Source organism: Rattus norvegicus, chromosome 16 (genome assembly GCF_021556685.1).
Source record: "Rattus norvegicus strain SHRSP/BbbUtx chromosome 16, alternate assembly SHRSP_T2T, whole genome shotgun sequence".
Classification (NCBI taxonomy): Eukaryota; Metazoa; Chordata; class Mammalia; order Rodentia; family Muridae; genus Rattus; species Rattus norvegicus.
The window spans coordinates 14,637,124-14,656,629 of NC_141549.1; the positions used below are offsets into that span (position 1 = coordinate 14,637,124).

At 38.3% G+C, this 19,506-nt stretch overlaps 1 protein-coding gene across 9 annotated transcripts in view; it reads right to left on the reverse strand.

The window, feature by feature from the left end:
- The window catches only part of Nrg3 (neuregulin 3), a 1,115,105-nt gene that overhangs the window by 302,265 nt on the left and 793,334 nt on the right, over nucleotides 1–19,506 (reverse strand). For all 9 annotated transcript variants that reach the window (NM_001433134.1, XM_087588941.1, XM_087588944.1 and 6 more), the window contains 1 exon segment: nucleotides 1,689–1,762. In NM_001433134.1, the coding sequence (NP_001420063.1) occupies nucleotides 1,689–1,762 (74 nt within the window).

Genomic DNA, 19,506 nt, shown 5'->3' on the forward strand with positions numbered 1-19,506 from the left:
GTACTTGCCACAAATCTTGAAAACCCAAGATTTACATGGTCAAACTGATGTCAAGTTTTTCCTCTGACCTCCATGTGTGCCCTATGGCATGCATGTGTGCACATGAATGCATGTGTGAACATATGCATGCATATACACATACACACACACACACACAGGGACACCAGCACACACATACAGTATGTGTAAACTTAATTTGAAAAGGGTATTGGAAAGGATAAAAGGAGATGAGAAAAAGGGAGAAACAGAAGAGGGAATAAGAGCGAAGAATGAAATTTAAATCAGGAGCCATTAGGGTGCAGCTTTCGGGGAGTGTAAGAGAGAGAAAGAGAAAGCAAAGCACCAAATTCATTTTCATGTCAGACTCACAGTGTCTCACATGCATGTCCAAGCATAAGCTTAATCAAGTTTCAGACCCCAGCTCGACAAGTCATCAGAAGCACAAAATGAGGAAAATGCATAGCCACCCATTTACACCATACTCCTGTGACAATTTCTGGAGAACAACACTTCACACTTCAGAGACAAGAGATCTTCTAGACTGGGTTGCTTGCTGGCCTTTTAACAACCTTCAGCACTCCACAAGGGAAACCAAGTTTGCAAATAACTGCAACAAGGTAAATGCCTTGCAAGGCAAAACACATTTTTACAGAAACTAAAGAAAAAAGTGATCCATTCTTTAAATATGTTAGCATTTGGCCAAGGTAATTGAGCTAGAAATTTATGGGACAAATTGATATATACGCTGTGAAAAGATGTGGAAGATGGCTGGACATGCTCTTCATGTTACAAAACACAGGAGGACTGAGAATACCACTTCTATCTACAATCAATACAAAATCCTGTCTAAGATCCTCATGATACATGTTAGAAATATATAGAAAACCATAACATTGCCTTTATAGTTTGTGGCATTATACACATGGAATTAAATTTTTAAATGCATCAAAATTTCCTTAGTGGAAATTCAATTGTAGTACAAATCAATGACAGCAAAATAGTTACTGCACCTAAATTAATATTTGTACTCTCAGCCAGAACTGGTCATATCCACATAGAGATTTACTTTTCAATTTATATATCACCTGAAACTAATATGCAGTATATTTGGAATTATACAAATCTGTCTTTTTGAATGAAGAAAAAATTATTTCCTTAGTATTATAATGCCTTACATAAAATAGTGTGGTCATACTGGGTTTTAAGTTTTGTTTGAAAACATCTTAAGTAGTTTCATAAGCATATTTTCTCATTTCAGTAAGGTAAATGTTAATAAGTTCATCATTATCACAAATTACCAGACAAAGTCTCAGAAGCAATATGAAAATGCAATTTCATAACATTCTTCCAAGTAATAATAAGCTATTTCTTTATATTTTTCTTTCTGCAACAGAGTGATATAAGGAATCAGCCTAGGAGCTAGGGCAGAGGGTTGCCTCAGGTTGGTTCCCTGCAGGGGTGCGGGGTGGTCTTAGGCTGAAGGCTAAGTTTCTCTTGGGAGAAACCCTCAAATTCATTAGCCCTAGTTGTGCTAAGATCAAGTTCACCTTCACCACATTCTGTCCTAGGCAGCTCACAGAGACACCTAATGCAATACGACCTTCAGCTTTCAGCCATGGTAAGACCTTCACTCTGGCAGGACTACCTATACATCATCCCATTAGAGAGAAGAAAAAGGCTTGACCTACTTGGATCCGATAAGATGGAGTCAGTTTTCGGCAGAAATTGATCACAACGGACTCCTTGGTAGCCTTCCTTGCACCTGAGAAGAGGGATAAATGACAAGTATGTGCATGTGGTTGTGAAAGATTCGAGGTTTCAGTAAGCAGATCAAGCACTAACAGTGACGTGAGAACAGTCTATAAAGCCTTTTTGTATTTGACTCATCCTGCTTCCAAGAGCCACAGGCAGATTCTAGAGTTTAATATTGTTCCAAACAACAAACAAATAAACAGAAACACCCAGAAAAACACAACATTGCAATTATATCTGCAAATGCAGTACCCAAAGAGCAAATTCACCAACATCTCAAATGCCTCTCTCAGCAGAGTGGATATTGGTTATCATATTACAAGGCTGGCAGCAGGTACATTATTCTTTGTACAAAAATGTGGTCTCCAAATGCATTCAGAAACACATTCTTCAAACAATAATGTGGTCTCCAAATACATTCAGAAACATTTTTTCCTTGAAAAAAAGCACATTTTCCAATATAACACATCAGTTACAGCTTTAAGATAATGATACCATTTTCTTGCGTTTTATCAGTTTGCTCCTTTGCTGACTTGGAGCTTTTCAATTCACTCCTTAGCTACTCTTCCAATCCATGTCACTTCCTTGAGAAGTATCAGCATTTCATCTGGCAGGATTTAAGTGGCATCTTTCTAACACCGTTGAGTACTTTTTATTTAGAAGATATATGCAAAGTACCTGGTCTCTGCCGTCATTGTACATGGCAATTATCCTGAGTGAATCCATTGGTGGAGTTGGGGGCACTCTGGATGGAACCATCCGTAAGAAGAGTGCTTCCACATGGTTCAGTCCATCAAGGTACCTGACCAGCTCAGACAACAGCAGCACATTGACTGCAAGTTCCAGTAACAAATGCAGTTAAGGCCCAAAACACTGTCTCGGTACTGTCTCTTTAAGTGCATGGTTGTGTTTACTGGTCTGCATGAAGCTTACTTAATCTGTCATGCTTGGACTGAGCAGAGAAGCCAGCATTGTCACCTGTGGGAATAATCTGTCCTACTTACAGAGGGGAAAAAATTGAGCTGCTGACAGGAAAATCAGATTTGAAAAATAGTCATCTGCTTGTTAGGGATCTATGAAATTAACACAAGTATTCCAAGAGATGTCCCGCCCATCAAGGGGGCTGTGGATTCTTCACTCATATTCTTTGTTTTCTGAGTGTGATAACAGTATTAGGTGAGGCTTACACAAACAGGGCGGAAACACCAAAGGTACCTACGACATTTTTTGCCTTTCATGTTGATCCAAATTTGAACTCAGATAATTAGACCAGCTCTCTTTGGATACTCCAGTATATTTCCCGATTTTCCCCATAGATAGACTTAAAACAAAATATTCTATTATGTGTATATGTTTAGCCCAGGAGTCTCTGGTGCCTATAAATTCATTTCTGCTAACTTTTCTCTTCATAGCTTTAGAATAAAAATCTTATGTGCTTGAAATAAAGTGGGCAGATACGTGGTTTTCTAATGTTGAAAGGGCAGCTAGACAGTACTTAAGGTTGAAACATATTTGTGATAACCAAGGTAAAGTTCTGTTTTCTGAAACCTGTCCTGGTGCTAATGTTTGCTCTCATCCAGAATTGTCGATGTCAAGGCACTTCAACCCTCACTTCCTTGTGCCTGGGTTGTGCCCTGGTCACATGTTATCATACATAAGCACTTCCCTGGATTGTTATTTCTAACCCATGTGGAAGGACATAAGGACCCTTTAACTGTTTGTTTATTTAATGTGAAAATAGTATCCTAGGAGATACTTGTTTGTTTGTTTGTTTGTTTGTTTGTTTGTTTGTTTTTGCTTTGCTGTCTAAAGGTTTGTTGTTACTTAAAACACCATATTCCATTTGTGTGTGGAAAAGAAAATCAAGGGTTTGAATTTTTATCAGTCTGAAACCAATCAACCTTAAATCAAAGCCCACCTTAGAACATTAAGCCTCATGGGGCATTAGGAAAATTGTAAAGCTGCCTCCACACCGTGGGCTGCAGATAATAGAGTGTGAGGGGGGTGTTGCAGCTTTGCTTAGGTCCAGCATGGGCTCCGCAGCCACGCAGTCAGCCACAGCAAGCCAGGCCCTGTTGTGAGAGAGGCGCAGAGGCACACAGGCCATTGCTAATTGGTGCCGTAATTTGAAAAAAATAAAAACCCTGTAAGTTCATACTGATCCAAACATGAAGTTGGAGTATTGTTTGCATGGATTGCAGATGAAGTGAGCTTTATCTATGACAATATTAAAGCACTGGAGAAGCATACGTCTTCAAACACACTTCTATTGCACGACTGAGTCTGGTGATGCTGTGTAACATGTCTGTTCCTTATCTTGGATGGTGGGGAGATTTACTGTTTCCTTATTGAAAAACACAACAAGAGTGGCAGTTATAGTGCGGAATGTTGGCTTCATCTTAAAGCATAAGTGAATGTCATTTAAGAGTGTGTAAGTAATCCTTAATGGTAAATATGGCTTTCTTTTTTAACAAATTACAAATCTTTCTTTAACTGGGTTAGCGACCTGTTCGTTTTCTTTTCTCTTTGCCATGAAAACTCACTCTGTCCACCTGTTTTCTTTATTTATTTGTCTTCTAGAAGCCTTCGTCATAGCCACTATATTAAAAAGAAAACCACAATACTGTTCAGTTATTTCACAGGCAAGGCTTGATTCTGCATGCTCAGGCAGGAATCAGTCAGGTTGACAAAAGGTTGCCTGAAGAAAATGAGAGAATTATTACCAACTGTGAAATAACCACAAAGCAAAGGTGGTTTGCAAGAGCTGAGACATTTTCCTGTGGGCAAAATTAGCTTCTGATTCTCTGTGTTTACTCTGAGCTGAAGAAGTTGTCTTGTTAGAAAACTGTAACTTCTAAACATTTCTTTTTAAATTTCCAAATAAAAATGTCATGAGGAAAGGCATGCAGGTGACACTTGAAGCCAAGAAGGGCAGGTGAGAACATTCAGTCATAACTATGATTGTTTCCAATAGTAAGAGGGACTGACCACTGGCAATAGTGCCCACACAGTGAGTAAAGACAAGGGCACTCTGCAGACCCTGCTCCGGCATCTGTAAGGTCTAGACAATGAAGAGCCTGTATTACATTATGTCCATGTCCCCAGAGGACACGACTGTGAAATTTCAAGTGTACACATTACTGCTCTTTCTCACACCCTCTCAGATTTGCCCTCGCTCTCCTACCGGTCCGTGTTTCATTGGAAATAACACTCATCATTTCATATCATTTTTCTCTCCTCTACATTGTCTTTGAGAAAAAAAGTTCAGTGGCTAGTTTTAGTTTATGAAGAAAGAAAGAAAGAAAGAAAGAAAGAAAGAAAGAAAGAAAGAAAGAAAGAAAGAAAGAAAGGAAGAAAGAAAGAGGGAGGGAGGGAAGGGAAGAAAGAAAGAAAGAAAGAAAGAAAGGAAGGAAGGAAGGAAGGAAGGAAGAAAGAAAGAAAGAAAGAAAGAAAGAAAGAAAGAAAGAAAGAAAGTCCAAAGACAATCAATAGAGCCACAAATTCCACCCGAGACAAGGAAGCACAAAATGCATTATCTTTGCCTAGAATTCAATACTTGTTTTGTCTGGCCTGGTGAAACAGAAATTGACGATATATCAAGACTACATGTGAAAGAACCCCAAAGGAAAGAGTTTTCAATAATCCAGTTGGCATACTTTCACTGCCCCATGAACAACTTGCAGGAGAGTAAATGGCAGTGAATGTAGTGACTCATGGTTGCCAAAGAAGCCAAGCCATAAGTGAAAGTTGAGTGCTTCTCCCTAAACGGGGTACATTTAGCACCCCCACTAAGTTTCAAACAAGAACCCAGAAACAGAAACATAAAAAATAAGAGCAAGAAGATAGCTGGGGGAGAAGATCTGAGTAGTACTGAGCCAAGCAATTCAAAGTGATCTCATAGCAGCTTGTGCTACTACCGAATAGGGCCAGGATGAGACTGGTTCTGTAAACAGCCAATCAAGGATCAGGGAGGGCAGCACTAGTTCCATCCCACCAAATGAAACTGCTACCTGTTAAGGGACTCACTAGGAGGAGCAGTCATGATTTTCAGATATGTAGCCAAAGGTGAGTGGACTTGGTTCCAATAATTAGTTCCAAATCCACTAATGGTCAGGAAAGTGGTCTTGGTTATAATCAATGGGTCATAAAACAAAGTGACAGAAATGTGGAGAAAGAACTCAGACAGAGATTAGAGGGTGGATAACAGGGGTAGGGGAGAGATAAAAAAGGCAATGAACAAGAATAACTAGAGTGCCCTAAATATTCATACATAATTGTCATGGTACAAAGTTAATAGATAAAAAGTGGTTTGGCTGTGTATATGCGTTTCAGAGGAGCCGCCACCTTGGGTTGGCTTAAAGCAATCCCTGCAGTTTAAAGCAAAAGTTGCAGAAAAGTCAACTTTCTATCATAACATTTCTCTTAGTTTGTGTCTGAATGCATTCTATATGAATTATTTAGTGTCCTTGTTTCCTGTTTCAACTTAACTATAATTAAATGAGAATAATACTAGTAAAGAAAATAATAACACATAGAGTCATTGTGCTATGCTTTCTGGATTGGCTGTTTTTATTACAAGAAACAGTATACTTTTCATCCACGAGGAAGGGTTTCAGATAAGGCAAAAAGGAAAATATGTGAACAATGCAAATGTATTTAGCATAGTTTCTTTCTTTCTTTCTTTCTTTCTTTTGTCTAGTAAAATAGAGTTTATTTAGGGCATGGGGGAGAGGAGTTGAGGGAGTAGAGACAGAGAAATGCAGAGAGTGGGGAGTGAGGTAGGGAGGGAGGGGGGAGAGAAGGGGAGGGAGAGAGAGAGGCTGGCTATGAAGAGATGAAGAGAGATGTGTGTGTGTGTGTGTGTGTGTGTGTGTGTGTGTGTGTGTGTGTGTGTGTGTGTGTGTAGGGCAATGGGGAGAGAAGGGACAGAGAGGGGAGAGAGGAAGACAAGAGCAAGAGCTAGCATAGTTTCGATACCTGTGTTATATGCCGTCTGCTAAACTTCTATGGGAAACATAAATGCTTGATTTTAAACAAAACAAATTCTTTTTCTAAAGGAATTGTTCCATACAAACTTTATATTCCTGACTGTACACCTCTTCGTTCTTAGGGAAAAAAATGACTATTCCTTTGGATATGAATAGAAACCAGATACACTGAAATTAATAGAAGAGAAAGTGGGGAACAACCTCGAACACATGGGCACAGGGTAAATTTCCTAAACAGAATACCAGATACTTATGCTATAAGATTAAGAATTGACAAATGGGGCTGCATAAAACTGCAATGATTCTGTAAGGCAAAGGACACTGTCAATAGGACAAAACAGCAACCAACAAATTGGGAAAAGATCTTAAGCAATAGCATAGTTTCTTTCTTTCTTTCTTTCTTTCTTTCTTTCTTTCTTTCTTTCTTTCTTTCTCTCTTTCTTTCTTTCTTTACATCCAATAGAGGGCTAATAACCAATATATGCAGAAAATCAAAATTTTAGACTCCAGAGAATCAAATAACCCTATTAAAAATGGGGTACAGAGTTAAAATTAGAATTCTCAACTGAGGAATATTGAATGACCATGAAGCACCTAAAGAAATGTTCAACATCCTTATTCATCAGGGAAATGCAAATCAAAACAATTCTAAGATTCCACCTCACACCAGTCAGAATGGCTAAGTTCAAAAATTCAGGTGACAGTAGATGTTGGTTAGGATGTGGAGAAAGAGGAACACTCCTCCATTGTTGGTGGAATTGTAAGCTGTATAATGACTCTAGAAATCAGTCTGGGGCTTCCTCAGAAAATTGGAAATAATTCTACCTGAGGACCCAGCTATACCACTCCTGGGCATATACCCAAAAGATGCTCCAACATATAACAAGGACACATGCTCCACTATGTTCATAGCAGCCTTATTTATAATAGCCAGAAACTGGAAAAAAAACAGATGTTTTGCAATGGAAGAATGGATACAGAAAATGTGGTACATCTACACAATGGATTACTACTCAGTTATTAAAATCAATGACTTCATGAAATTCTTTGGCAAATTAATAGAACTAAAAAATTTCATCCTGAGTGAGGTAACCCAGTCACAAAAGAACACACATGGTATGCACTCACTGATAAGTGGATATTAGCCAAAAAACTTGGAATACCTAAGATACAATTCATAGACTACCTGAAGCTCAAGAAGAAGAAGGACCAAAATATGGATACTTCAGTCCTCCTTAGAAGGGGGAACAAAATACTCACAGGAGGAAATAATGGAGACAAAAGGCATAGCAGAGACTAAAGGAAAAGCCATCCAGAGACTGTCCCACTGGGAGATCCAACCCATATACTGTCACCCAAACTCAGACAATATTGTGGATGCCAAGAAGTGCATTCTGATGGGACCTGATATAGCTGTCACCTGAGAGGTTCTGCCAGAGCCTGACAGGTACATAGGCAGATGATCATAGCCAACCATTGGACTGAGAACGGGGTCCCCAATGGAGGAGTTATAGAAAAGACTGAAGGAGCTGAATGGGTTTGCAACCCCATAGGAAGAATAACAGCATCAATTCAACCACACATCAGAGCTCCCAGGGACTAAACCACCAACAAAAGAGTACTCATGGAAGGACCCATGGCTCCATCCGCATATGTAGCAAAGGATGGTGTTGTGTGGCTACAGTGGGAGGAGCAGCCCTCGGTTGTGTGAAGGCTCAATGTCCCAGTTTAGGGGAATGCCAGGGTGGGGAAGAGGGAGGAAGTAGATGGGTTGGTTGGGGAGCACCCTAACAGAAGCAGGGGGAGGAGAATGGTTAGGGAGTGAAATATAAATAAAGAAAATATCCAATAAAAGAAAAAAGAAAAAGAAAATAGCCATCTGGTCATAGTGAATCACTCTGTCAATTTCAAGGACACTATGAAATGTAGATTTGACCAAGGACAATTTCTACAAGTATTTTGCCTTATTTTCTGCCAATACTCTTCAATGCTGGTCTTTGAATAAGGAAAATGGAAAAAGCTTGATAAAAGTACATTTAGTACTTGGAGGCTGAATGATTATCGCATTGCCTGATTCTGAATCCTGGATCCAGTATTTAATAACTACGTAATCTTTTGCATCCATGAAGATAAGAGCATTTTATGTCTAAAATTATAATTTATTATAAAATATAGTCAGAAGTGGCTCATGGTAAGCAGTCAATAGATCCCAGTGTTCCCTGCACTACCCTCTCAGTTTTCAGAAAGGTAGCAGACACAGCAAAGTTATCTATGCTAATTTAATATCCCAGGACAAGACATGATACCATAAAATGAAACTATTATTTTAAAAATTATAGGCCTAAGTTTATAAGTTATTATTCAACATCAAAATATCATAGATACTGACTTAAAGACAATTTTCTTAAATAAAAAGAAATCCTCCTTACACATGGCTTGGAAGGATATTTCATATTGAGTAATAAACTTTCTTTTTATCCATAGTTTCAAAGTATAGACATTCATGATATATAATGTGCTTTGAAATTTGTATATATTACGGAAAAAGTAGTCGAATAATACAACATTTTCATATAGATTTTCTGCAATAGGAATACATAAAATTTATTTGATGGTTTTTAAATATATAATAGTTGGTACATAATTCCTAGAAAATAAAGTATATCCTTTAAAGTATGTTCTTTCCTATCAATATTTGGAATGTATGTTAGTACACTCAATATGGAAAACCGTGTGGAACTTACTCAAAAAATGGAAAATATATCTGATTCGGCCACCTCACTATTTACTTTCATTATGCAGTCAAACAAAATTAAATCAGGATGCTAAGAGGGATATTCGCGTGTTTATAGTCATCACAGTGCTATCCACAGTAGCTATCATATTGAGTTAACCTAAGTACCTAATAATAATGAAAATAAAATAGGTAAAAAAGGAAGTACAAAAACAATGAGATATTTTGAACCACGATGAAAGAGTTTGCTGTGCTTTGTACATCACAGATGAACACTTTTTGCACTGTGTACATCAATGAAGTACACTATGTTGTGCGGAGCCAGCTAACAGTAAACAGCTGAATCCTGTATGGTATCATTCATCTGTGGAACCTAAAAACTTGAGATCAGAAATAGAGCAGAAAGGTGGTCTTCCAGGAGCTTCCAGGAAGCTTTCAGAAGCTCCCAGAAACTTCCAGAGCTTCCTAATCCTTCTAGGGTTAGGCAACCAGTGTTGATGACCTTTCATAATGTCAGTCTGGATTAAAAACAAAATAACAAGTAAAACCTATAAAAAGTACTAAGAAACAAAAACTCAGGATAGATTCAAGTAACTTAAGGTGAATGACCCAGCACAAATAAGATAGATATGGTGAAATCATGATCCAAAAGCTGCTTGGTCTGGATATGAATGGGATGGGTGAGCTCGAAATTTTTCTCCCTAAGGATCTGCAGACTAGAGCTATTGACACAGAAGCATTAATAGTTTCAGAACAAATGCATGTCCCTAGCCAATATTCAATTGAAACTAGACTGTAGGTTTGACCACAGAGAATTTGCAACATTGATTAAAGTGTAAGCTTTCTTTAGCTGAACTGAGAATTTAATTAAGTGGTTTTATTTAAAAAGGAACACTAATTAAGACAGCAAGATCTGTAAGTTAACCACTTGGTATTAACATTATCTACTGATTAGCTCTGGGTCCAGCTCTTCTAAAACACTTTGGACTATAAAAAGAAGAGTTTAGTGTTGGATTTGTGCAAATTTCAGTGTAGCACTTGTCATCGATAATGGGAAATTTTCTTAACATGCTACTTCAATACCTTATCAGTTTAGCAGTTTTCCAGCATGGCTGGCGAAACTGATTCTTCTAAAGTCATTCAGATATTTCTGACTAATGAAATTGGATTCAAAATCTGAAGAAAACACTAGGATTCATTTTAAAATTTACATCTTCAGGCAAAGTCTGGACTGAAAAAAACTGGATATAAAATATAAAGGATATCAACTCCTTAACTTAAAATTATTATGATTTCATGTTCAAGTTTTAAGTCTTTTACTTGGATGCAGGAAATAGAATCCATTCAGTCACCAAGGGACAAAGGAAATGAGTGATGTCTGTAAGATCTATTAAAGGAACACAATAGCAAATGTATGATTACACAGCCCTAAGGTCTTCTCCACCTGACCCAGTAGAAGCTACCTGGCTAGGTACATCATTTGGCATCAAATCAGTGCCCAGTAAAGTAGTGGCCATTAACCCTGATTGTATCATTTTACCTCTGATAATGACACAGTCCCTCTGGGAGAGTCATTGCTGCAGAGTTTTAATATCAGTCTCAACAAACATTTAGTGTTTTATATGTTTGCTTGGCCCTACTTACTCTTGACTTCCACTTCTCCATTACTATGCCAGTTACAAAACTAAAACACGTAGCACAGGATGAAAGTACCAGACAAATTAGGATATAATATACTATGATTTAGTACAATATTTATATATTATTTAGTACAATACAGTGTATTATAATTTAGTTAAGGCTGACTAACCTATTCTTTCCACTTTAGCTTTGATTTTTACCACATCTAAGATAAAAATTGTGAACCTACTAGCATGATGGGATCTGGAGAAGTCTCTTTATGGGTACTGCAATACCCAGCCTGTGATCTGTCTCTTCTACTCTTAAAGCTATATCCTAGATGACTAAGGCCCTACTCTTAAGATGCCCTTGGACCTTGGTTGTCTCCTAATGGCTCTACCTTCAATTAACATCACTGAGAGTAAGTAAAGTTTTCAATATACAGCTTTAGGGGAGAGGCACAGTTCTGACCATTACAGATACCAGCATGCATAACTGATAATCCACAAAGCAGCCAAATCCACAGCATAAATAGGGGTATGCAAAGGATGTCTAGATAAAATCAAAATTTCAGTTTAATTTGTATTTCCCATAGATGAGATAATTTTTATGTGTATTACACATGCAACCTATGGGGTTGAAAATAAAATTGAATTCATCATTTCTATGAAGTCCACATATAACTTTGTATAATGTGATTTATTTGTTAACTCAGGCAAATGTATGTGGGAGAAAATTAATTTAGATAGTCCAGAGAAAGTTACCAACAAGAAACACCCAGATTTCAGCTAAGATATAGCACCGATATCATAACTATTATTTCAGTATTTGGAAGTGTTTTGCAATATTGTAATGTCATTGTTTGGTGTTTTGTTTCAGATAACGAATTCAAGTACTTAATACATCCTTGTATAAACCACCCAAAGCACTTAATAAGCATGTGCCTCTTCAACGGCCTGAGTGCTGACAGGCTACTTTAACAAGAGGCAATGATCAAATGAAGTAATGCTGTTTCTAATCACTAGAAGGCAGGTGTCTGCTTTGATTGGCTCACCAGCACACTTTCCACACCATCCAAATAAACTCTAAGAGCTCTTGGGCGGTAGCCTCACACAGGCATGTACACAATCACAAGATGGAAGGTAAAAAGAACTTCTTTCAGCTTCGTTCTTCAGCTCACTGTACTTTGGATCTTTCTAATATTAGTGTACGATTGAATTACAAGCAGTGTGCACAGATGTGTGTCACACAGGGCAATGGTTGCCAACAGCAGTCGATCAGGGGTAAGGAGAAACCCAGGGGGAGACCTGGAGAGGAGAGAGAGAGAGAGAGAGAGAGAGAGAGAGAGAGAGAGAGAGAGAGAGAGAGAGAGAAACAGATGTCAAGGAAGGAAGAAGTCAGCCTTGTTCCCTGTCTGGCCTGTATAAATGATTCCCCGAAGCAACACAATACACAGCTTGATAAGGATATATCAGAAAAATAAAAAAAAATTAAATAAGGCTGAGAGAGAATTCTTGTTTAAAAGGTGTCCCTATGATTGGCATTATAAAGGAGAAGGCCAGCTCATTAACAAAGGAACTGATAAAGCACCCACAGCATGTTTCAAAAGAAGTGGTAATAATTACTGTCTCCCTGAGAAAGGGGCAAAGTAGCCACACAGTGTCATTTACAAATCTCCTTGCAAACATCACAGAACAAGCTGAAAAGTCACAGAGCTTTCTGATTTAATTAAGACGGGGGGGGGGCTTATCTTACATGTCTAGATCATAGAAAGAAAGTTTTACATAAAATGTAGGTTGGTTTTTTTAAGCCATTTTAGAAGGCTCTGGAGATATAGAGCCCAATTTCAATAGCATAATGTCCCATTTTTCCCAGGATATTGTCCAGTCTGCTAATAAGGGACAATATTTCTGCAGTCTAGAGGAAGAGGGCAGCTTTGATTGCAATTTAAAATGCTAGATCTCCTTTCTGTGATAAATGATTTACTACTGAAGAAAGATTAACAAACAAGCAAACATAAAACAAAAAAACAACCAAATAAAAATCAGATAGAATCTTTCATTATTATGGCATTCAACAGTAAGAAGAAAGCTTTCTCCTGAATAAAGAATGATTTCATATTAAAATCAGTCATGTAACTCAGACTGAGTTGAGCTTAAAGCAGGTTCTGTCCTCCTCCTCCCTCAAAGTGATTTAGGATCTTAGGTTTAAATGAATACTTAATTAAACTTAACCAGTGTGAGTTAGAAAACCTGTTTGGAAAACACCAGGTTTGGGAAACAAGACAACTGTGTGACTAGACCAACACCAGCTTTGTGCAAAAGCCTGATTTCTTAATTATGATATTCTGGACACTAAAGTGTCATTCAGATAAACTTTGGGTGATGATGATGATGATGATGATGATGATGATGATGATGATGATGATGATGATGATGAAGTGGGTAAGTATAATGCAGAGAATTAACCTGTAAACCCCACCTGCCCAGAGCTGAAGGAACTTCCTGGAGTGCTCGGACTTGTGGGATTTGTAGTTCTTGGGAAATAACAAAGCTTCATGGGATCTAAAACATGTGAGGCCATATTTGATATTCAATTAATGCTTTATTTAAATTTGGCTCAAATTAGTGGACTTCTTTTCTCTGGAGAATCGATAGGTTAACAAAATGAAAAGAGGGAGGAGACAGTATGGGGAACTACAAACCAAGACATAGAAACTCACTTAGTATTCAGAGATTTGAAATAAGCAAAAAGGAACAACTTAAAAGAAAAGCTTGCCTGTGTTTGGGGGGATGTTACCGTGAGGAGGAGTTAGACCTAGGGTGTTGGAGAGCCACCTCTATGTAGTTGGCTGCTCGGTCTGTGTTAAGAAGTACCTCATGGTAGCTGACTTTGTGCTTCAGAGTGGCTGGCCCCGAGCTTCAGAGGAGTCTCCTGCCTCCATCTCCATCTCCCATTAGGAATGCTGTGGTTAAAGGTGGCTATACTGCTGGATTAGGCCTTTATGGAGATGCCGGAAATCCAAGCTCAGGTCGTAAGGCTCTTGGAGCAATTGCTTTAACCATGGCACAGCTGCCCCAGGCAGAACTTATGCGTATTTAATGTAAAATTATGGGTACTGGTGATGCCACATAGAATGTGGCAGTCAATTTAGCTTTCAAATATGATTTAGGTTCCTTGTTGTGCCCGCTCTATTAAAGAGTGCCATTTTCATTTGACATTCCTCCAATACCACATGATACACAGGCACACTTATGTATGTACAACCACACCAAAACCAAAAACAGACCACCCTAACTAAACCAGATGCATGCAAAGATGTTATACTCAATGTATAATGGTGTAGTAAAATAAAGGCACCTCCTCCAACTGCCAATGATGGCTCGAGAAGGAAGTTTTGAAACAAGAACTTGAGACTTGGGAAAGACATCAAAGGGCAAAAGTTATAGAACAAGTACAGAACCCATTTTTTTCTCAATTTCTCTGCTGCTAAATGCTTTCTTATAAAATCAAAGACATTTCGAAGTTCATATGACATGCCTGACACCAGCCTTTTCTGAATCATTTCAATGGAACATTGGTTCTTTTGCTGTATTCTACCTTATGTCAAAGCCAAGATTAAAAGGGATGATAATATCAAAACTACTAACCTACAACTGACAAGACAGTGAAAAAAATCACACACACACACACACACACACACACACACACACACACACAGGCATGTACACAAGCACAAGCACACACGTACAAACATACCCACATACACACAGTTACTAGTTCATGGTGGCAGAGCAAAAGCATGGTTACTCAAGCTCCAAGTTCAGGACTCATATCTTTTTTTTTTTAATTATTGACTTGAGTATTTCTTATTTACATTTCGAATGTTATTCCCTTTCCCGGTTTCCGGGCAAACATGCCCCTAATCCCTCCCCCTCCCCTTCTTTATGGGTGTTCCCCTCCCCCCCTCCCCTCCTTGCCGCCCTCCCCCCAACAATCACGTTCACTGGGGGTTCAGTCTTAGCAGGACCAAGGGCTTCCCCTTCCACTGGTGATCTTACTAGGATATTCATTGCTACCTATGAGGTCAGAGTCCAGGGTCAGTCCATGTTTAGTCTTTAGGTAGTGGCTTAGTCCCTGGAAGCTCTAGTTGCTTGGCATTGTTGTTCATAAGGGGTCTCGAGCCCCTTCAAGCTCTTCCAGTTCTTTCTCTGATTCCTTCAACGGGGGTCAGGACTCACATCTTAAACCACAAGTACAAAGCCAGTCTCTAGTGATGTATGTCCTCCAACAATCCCACATTCCCAGGACTTCTACAAATACTAACAACAGCTAGGAATAAAGCACTCGAGTGATCAAGCCTGTGGGAGACCTTTCTCATACACAGCACTGTAGTACTTAACAGGACTGTTGGCAAGCTAAAAGGAAATCTCGGGAGATGTGTAATGATTTAAAATCACTAAATAGCTTATGATTACTTTCTACTAAGATGAACCATGGAGGAGTCTCGCCGGATGCTCTTCTCTGTGTTTATCTTAGAGTACATTGACCAGAAAGTGTTCTCAGAAAGGACTTCGTTTTATAGAAAACCTGCTAAAGCAAAGACAAGCTTCCCTGCAGGCCTATGTCAAGCATCCATGTGCTGAAAGCTTTACACAAGTGAGATGAAGCAATTCCAACTGCAGCTTCTCTTGAAAAAGAGATGCTTCTTCTGGGGCTGAGAGAAATGCACTTCAGGGCCCCAGGACACAAGGAAGTCATGTGTGCAAAGTTGCATTAATATCCACATTGAATTAACACCTGGGAGTGTGTTTCTCCATTTCTTGATGTTCTTGACTACTCCTACAACTTGTGTATATTCTTTAGTTTTGTGGTCTATTAACTGTTTTTAGGAACAGCCTATCAATTTATACTCATCATATATATATATAATTATATAAATATAACTTTAATGATATACTCATTCTCACTTGATGGAGTAATTTAGTAGAGTCTGAAATTACTAAAAGAAAACAAACATGATATTCAATAAACCATTTAACTTACTATGATAAAGTCTTGCAACTTCTCAATATAATCAATTAAAATTAAATTTGCCAAGAAATCTACCTCTGTATTTGAACACAGAAATATCTTTCAGTCAAGAAAATGTACTAACGACTACAGCACAGGTGAGAAATGGTGAGAATCTCAACAGAGAATGGTAAATGAACATAGAGTGAAATTGCTTTACTGCAGGTCAATGAAGAACGAAGTTAGAGAGACAGAGGTGGAGAAATATCCACAGAGGGGAGCAGAGTGAGAGTGGAAAGTGGTTAATGTGAAACGAGGAGCTCTACCAGAGAGGCGCTCTCACCCTACCTCATCCTAGTTACTATAGGATATGAACCACAAACACAGAAAACGAATTGGAGGAACCAAGCATTCAGATTTAGTGCTTTCTACTGGCTGAAGCCTCTGGTCAGGAAAACACGGTACAAGGTGTCTTACTCACATAGAAGGCTGATCATGACAGGTTAAATATGTAAGAACAGACAAATAATTTTTGAGTCATATTGGCAAGATATTCTACATGGTACACACTTGTATGTGAACATGGATATATATGTCTAGATTTATCTAGACAGTTTTCTTCACTGTCAATTTAACACAGGCACTGGGACTCTGTTGACATCACAATTTGAGTATGCTCAAGTCCCTTGTATAAAAACAGTTAGTACTTGCCTATGAACTGCATAGCATTACACAGACAATTATATTGCATAATGTATGGGGAAATAGGAAAAATAAATATGGACACATTTAAGGAGATATAATCTTTATTTCAAATCATGTCTATCAAAAGTTGGTTTTAATCCAAGGAGGAAGTGATTGCTGTGGAGGTCCAATTATGCAGTACAAATGCTCATGTCTTTATGCCTTTAGGACCTAAGGGCACTTTCTCCATTTAGTTTAAGTCAACAACAGTTCTCCCTATCTCTGTCTCTGTCTCTGTGGGGAGGGGGTATATTTTAACTATGGTTAAAAAAGTCTTTACCTCAGTCCCAATGTAGGTCTGCACTAGTCTTTCCCACCCATGTCCTGTGTTCCTTTATCACAAATGTTTCCAATGCTCTCATATCCTGCTCTCAGTGCTTTGAGGCAATGTTTTTTTTTTCTTCTGAAATGTCACTTTTTTCCTTTGGCACCACAGCTAATCTCCCTGGCCTAGCACATTACAGAGCCCTGCCTACTAATTACATGAATCTTCTATACTCTTTTGAAGATGAAAAGCTCTAGTATTCTCATCTTGTTCCATGCTTTCAAATACAAAGTCCCATCTTATAGATGTTTCTGGGAGATTTATTATCAACTGCCCGCCCCCCCTCTCCTCTCAGATATATATATATATATATATATATATATATATATATATATATATATATATATATATATATACTCACACCACAACACCACAATTCTGATGACAACTTTAATGTCCTACTCTACAAACTCCCCAAGGCTACAGCATAATTAGTCCAGTTTATAATTAGTACTTAAAAAAAACTTATTCATTAGAAGTAAATAAGAAGAGACTGGGGCTCCTGGAAGTAATCTACATTCTTTGATAGAAAAAAGTAGTTGTATTTATCAAGGGCTTTCTATTTTTCAGATTCTATGTAAGACACTTAACATAACTGGCTACGCGTTCCACTTGACAGTCTTGGGTCAGCACTCTTTTTTAATTTTTCACTCTACAGATAAAGCCAGAGGTATAAAATGATTTGGTAGCTTGACAATGTCACCAAATTAGTAAGAACCAATGCTGTTATTTGGGCCCTGGGACTTTTGGCCGAGACCTTTCATTTCTAAGCACTGGAAACCTTCGTTTTCTGTGCCCGCAGTGGTCCACCTACATTATAGAATGTTTGGTATTAGTAAGAATGATTGCTAGGAAACAGGAGCAAACAAAGAACAACAAAGGAGAAAACACCGTGAAGATAACTGTGTCCTTGGCTCATGCAATATAACTTCAACAAGTGTACTTGTAGCTGTCAGCCTTTCCTACAGACACTGAAAATGCCTTATTCAGACAAGCTTGGTGGTGATCTGGAAAAATACCTGGGCAAAGTCTCCTAGAGTGGAAAGGGAACGTAAAGTCAGTCAGCATACTGTGATTGTTTTCTTGGAACCATAAGTTTGGTCTTATACTGGGGGGGGGGGCTTTTGATATACCTAAAGGTCTTTGGGCACATAGGGAGGGAAGGGATTGAAGTTTATAAAGAAGAACTGTTCTTAACTTCTTTCTACATATGAACCAATGAACAGTGATGGGAACACAGAAGCAGACCATGAAACTTTGTTTACTAAGATCTGAGCTTCCTTTTTTTTAAGCAGACCATGAAACTTTGTTTACTAAGATCTGAGCTTCCTTTCTTAAAAATGTCACTGCGGAGAACGAAGTCGTTCAGCACAAGCACAGGCTTTAGGATGAAGGTGCGCAGTCCTAACCTTTCTGGGATGTAGTTCTTCATTGTTATGGCTCTGTCATTGGTCCTTTTGTGAATGTTCTGGGGGTGTTTGTTCCATGGTCAGCCCACATTACCCAGTGAAGGAACTAAAAATGGGTAAGTTCTAAGCAAGAAATGCATGATGGCAGGGGGAGAAGTTTCTATTCACAGATTAATATATATATATATATATATATATATATATATATATATCATTGCGTATCTACGGCTTAGAGATCAAAGCATTCAAATTTCCTATTGCAGGATAATTTATATTGGCAGCCAGACCACCAGCTATTCTTTATGGATTCTTTAAATTACATATAAAGAGCTTTGCAATCAGTGGTAATCAGTTTTAAACTTAATTTGCCCGATATGATGCAATTAGGGAAGGAGTAGGTAACACAATAGTAAGTCTCTCAGGTCTCTGCTTCCTCCCTAACATCTTCCTCTGTAACCAGAAGTGCCTGTCACAGAATAAATCAAGGTTTCATTTTGCTTTGGGCCCAAATTTTTTGCTTCTTTTATCAGGGTGACTGCAAGTGACTTTAGTTCTAGTCCTCATTAGCAGAACAGTGGACACTTTAATCTCTAAATTCTATGTCTTTCCTCTGCAATGTTTAGAGTGCAACTGGTCATAAAAGAATATTCAGTGCTGATCTCAAAGGATAAGAGAATATGCATATGTTTGTCCCTGTAAAGGAACCTCTGTTTGTAAACTGAGCTGAACAGTACTAGGAAAAACATGCATCCTTTACATCTCCCTGCAGTTGCGCAGTGCATGGTTACTCTGTTGCCTGGTCACTTTCTGACACTATTTCTGTACAGTTGCACTAATATAAAATCTATATAAATTTAATTTTCCGTGTGTGCTTTTGTGTATATGTCCTCTCTAAATTCAAATGCTCATAAATTCATCTCT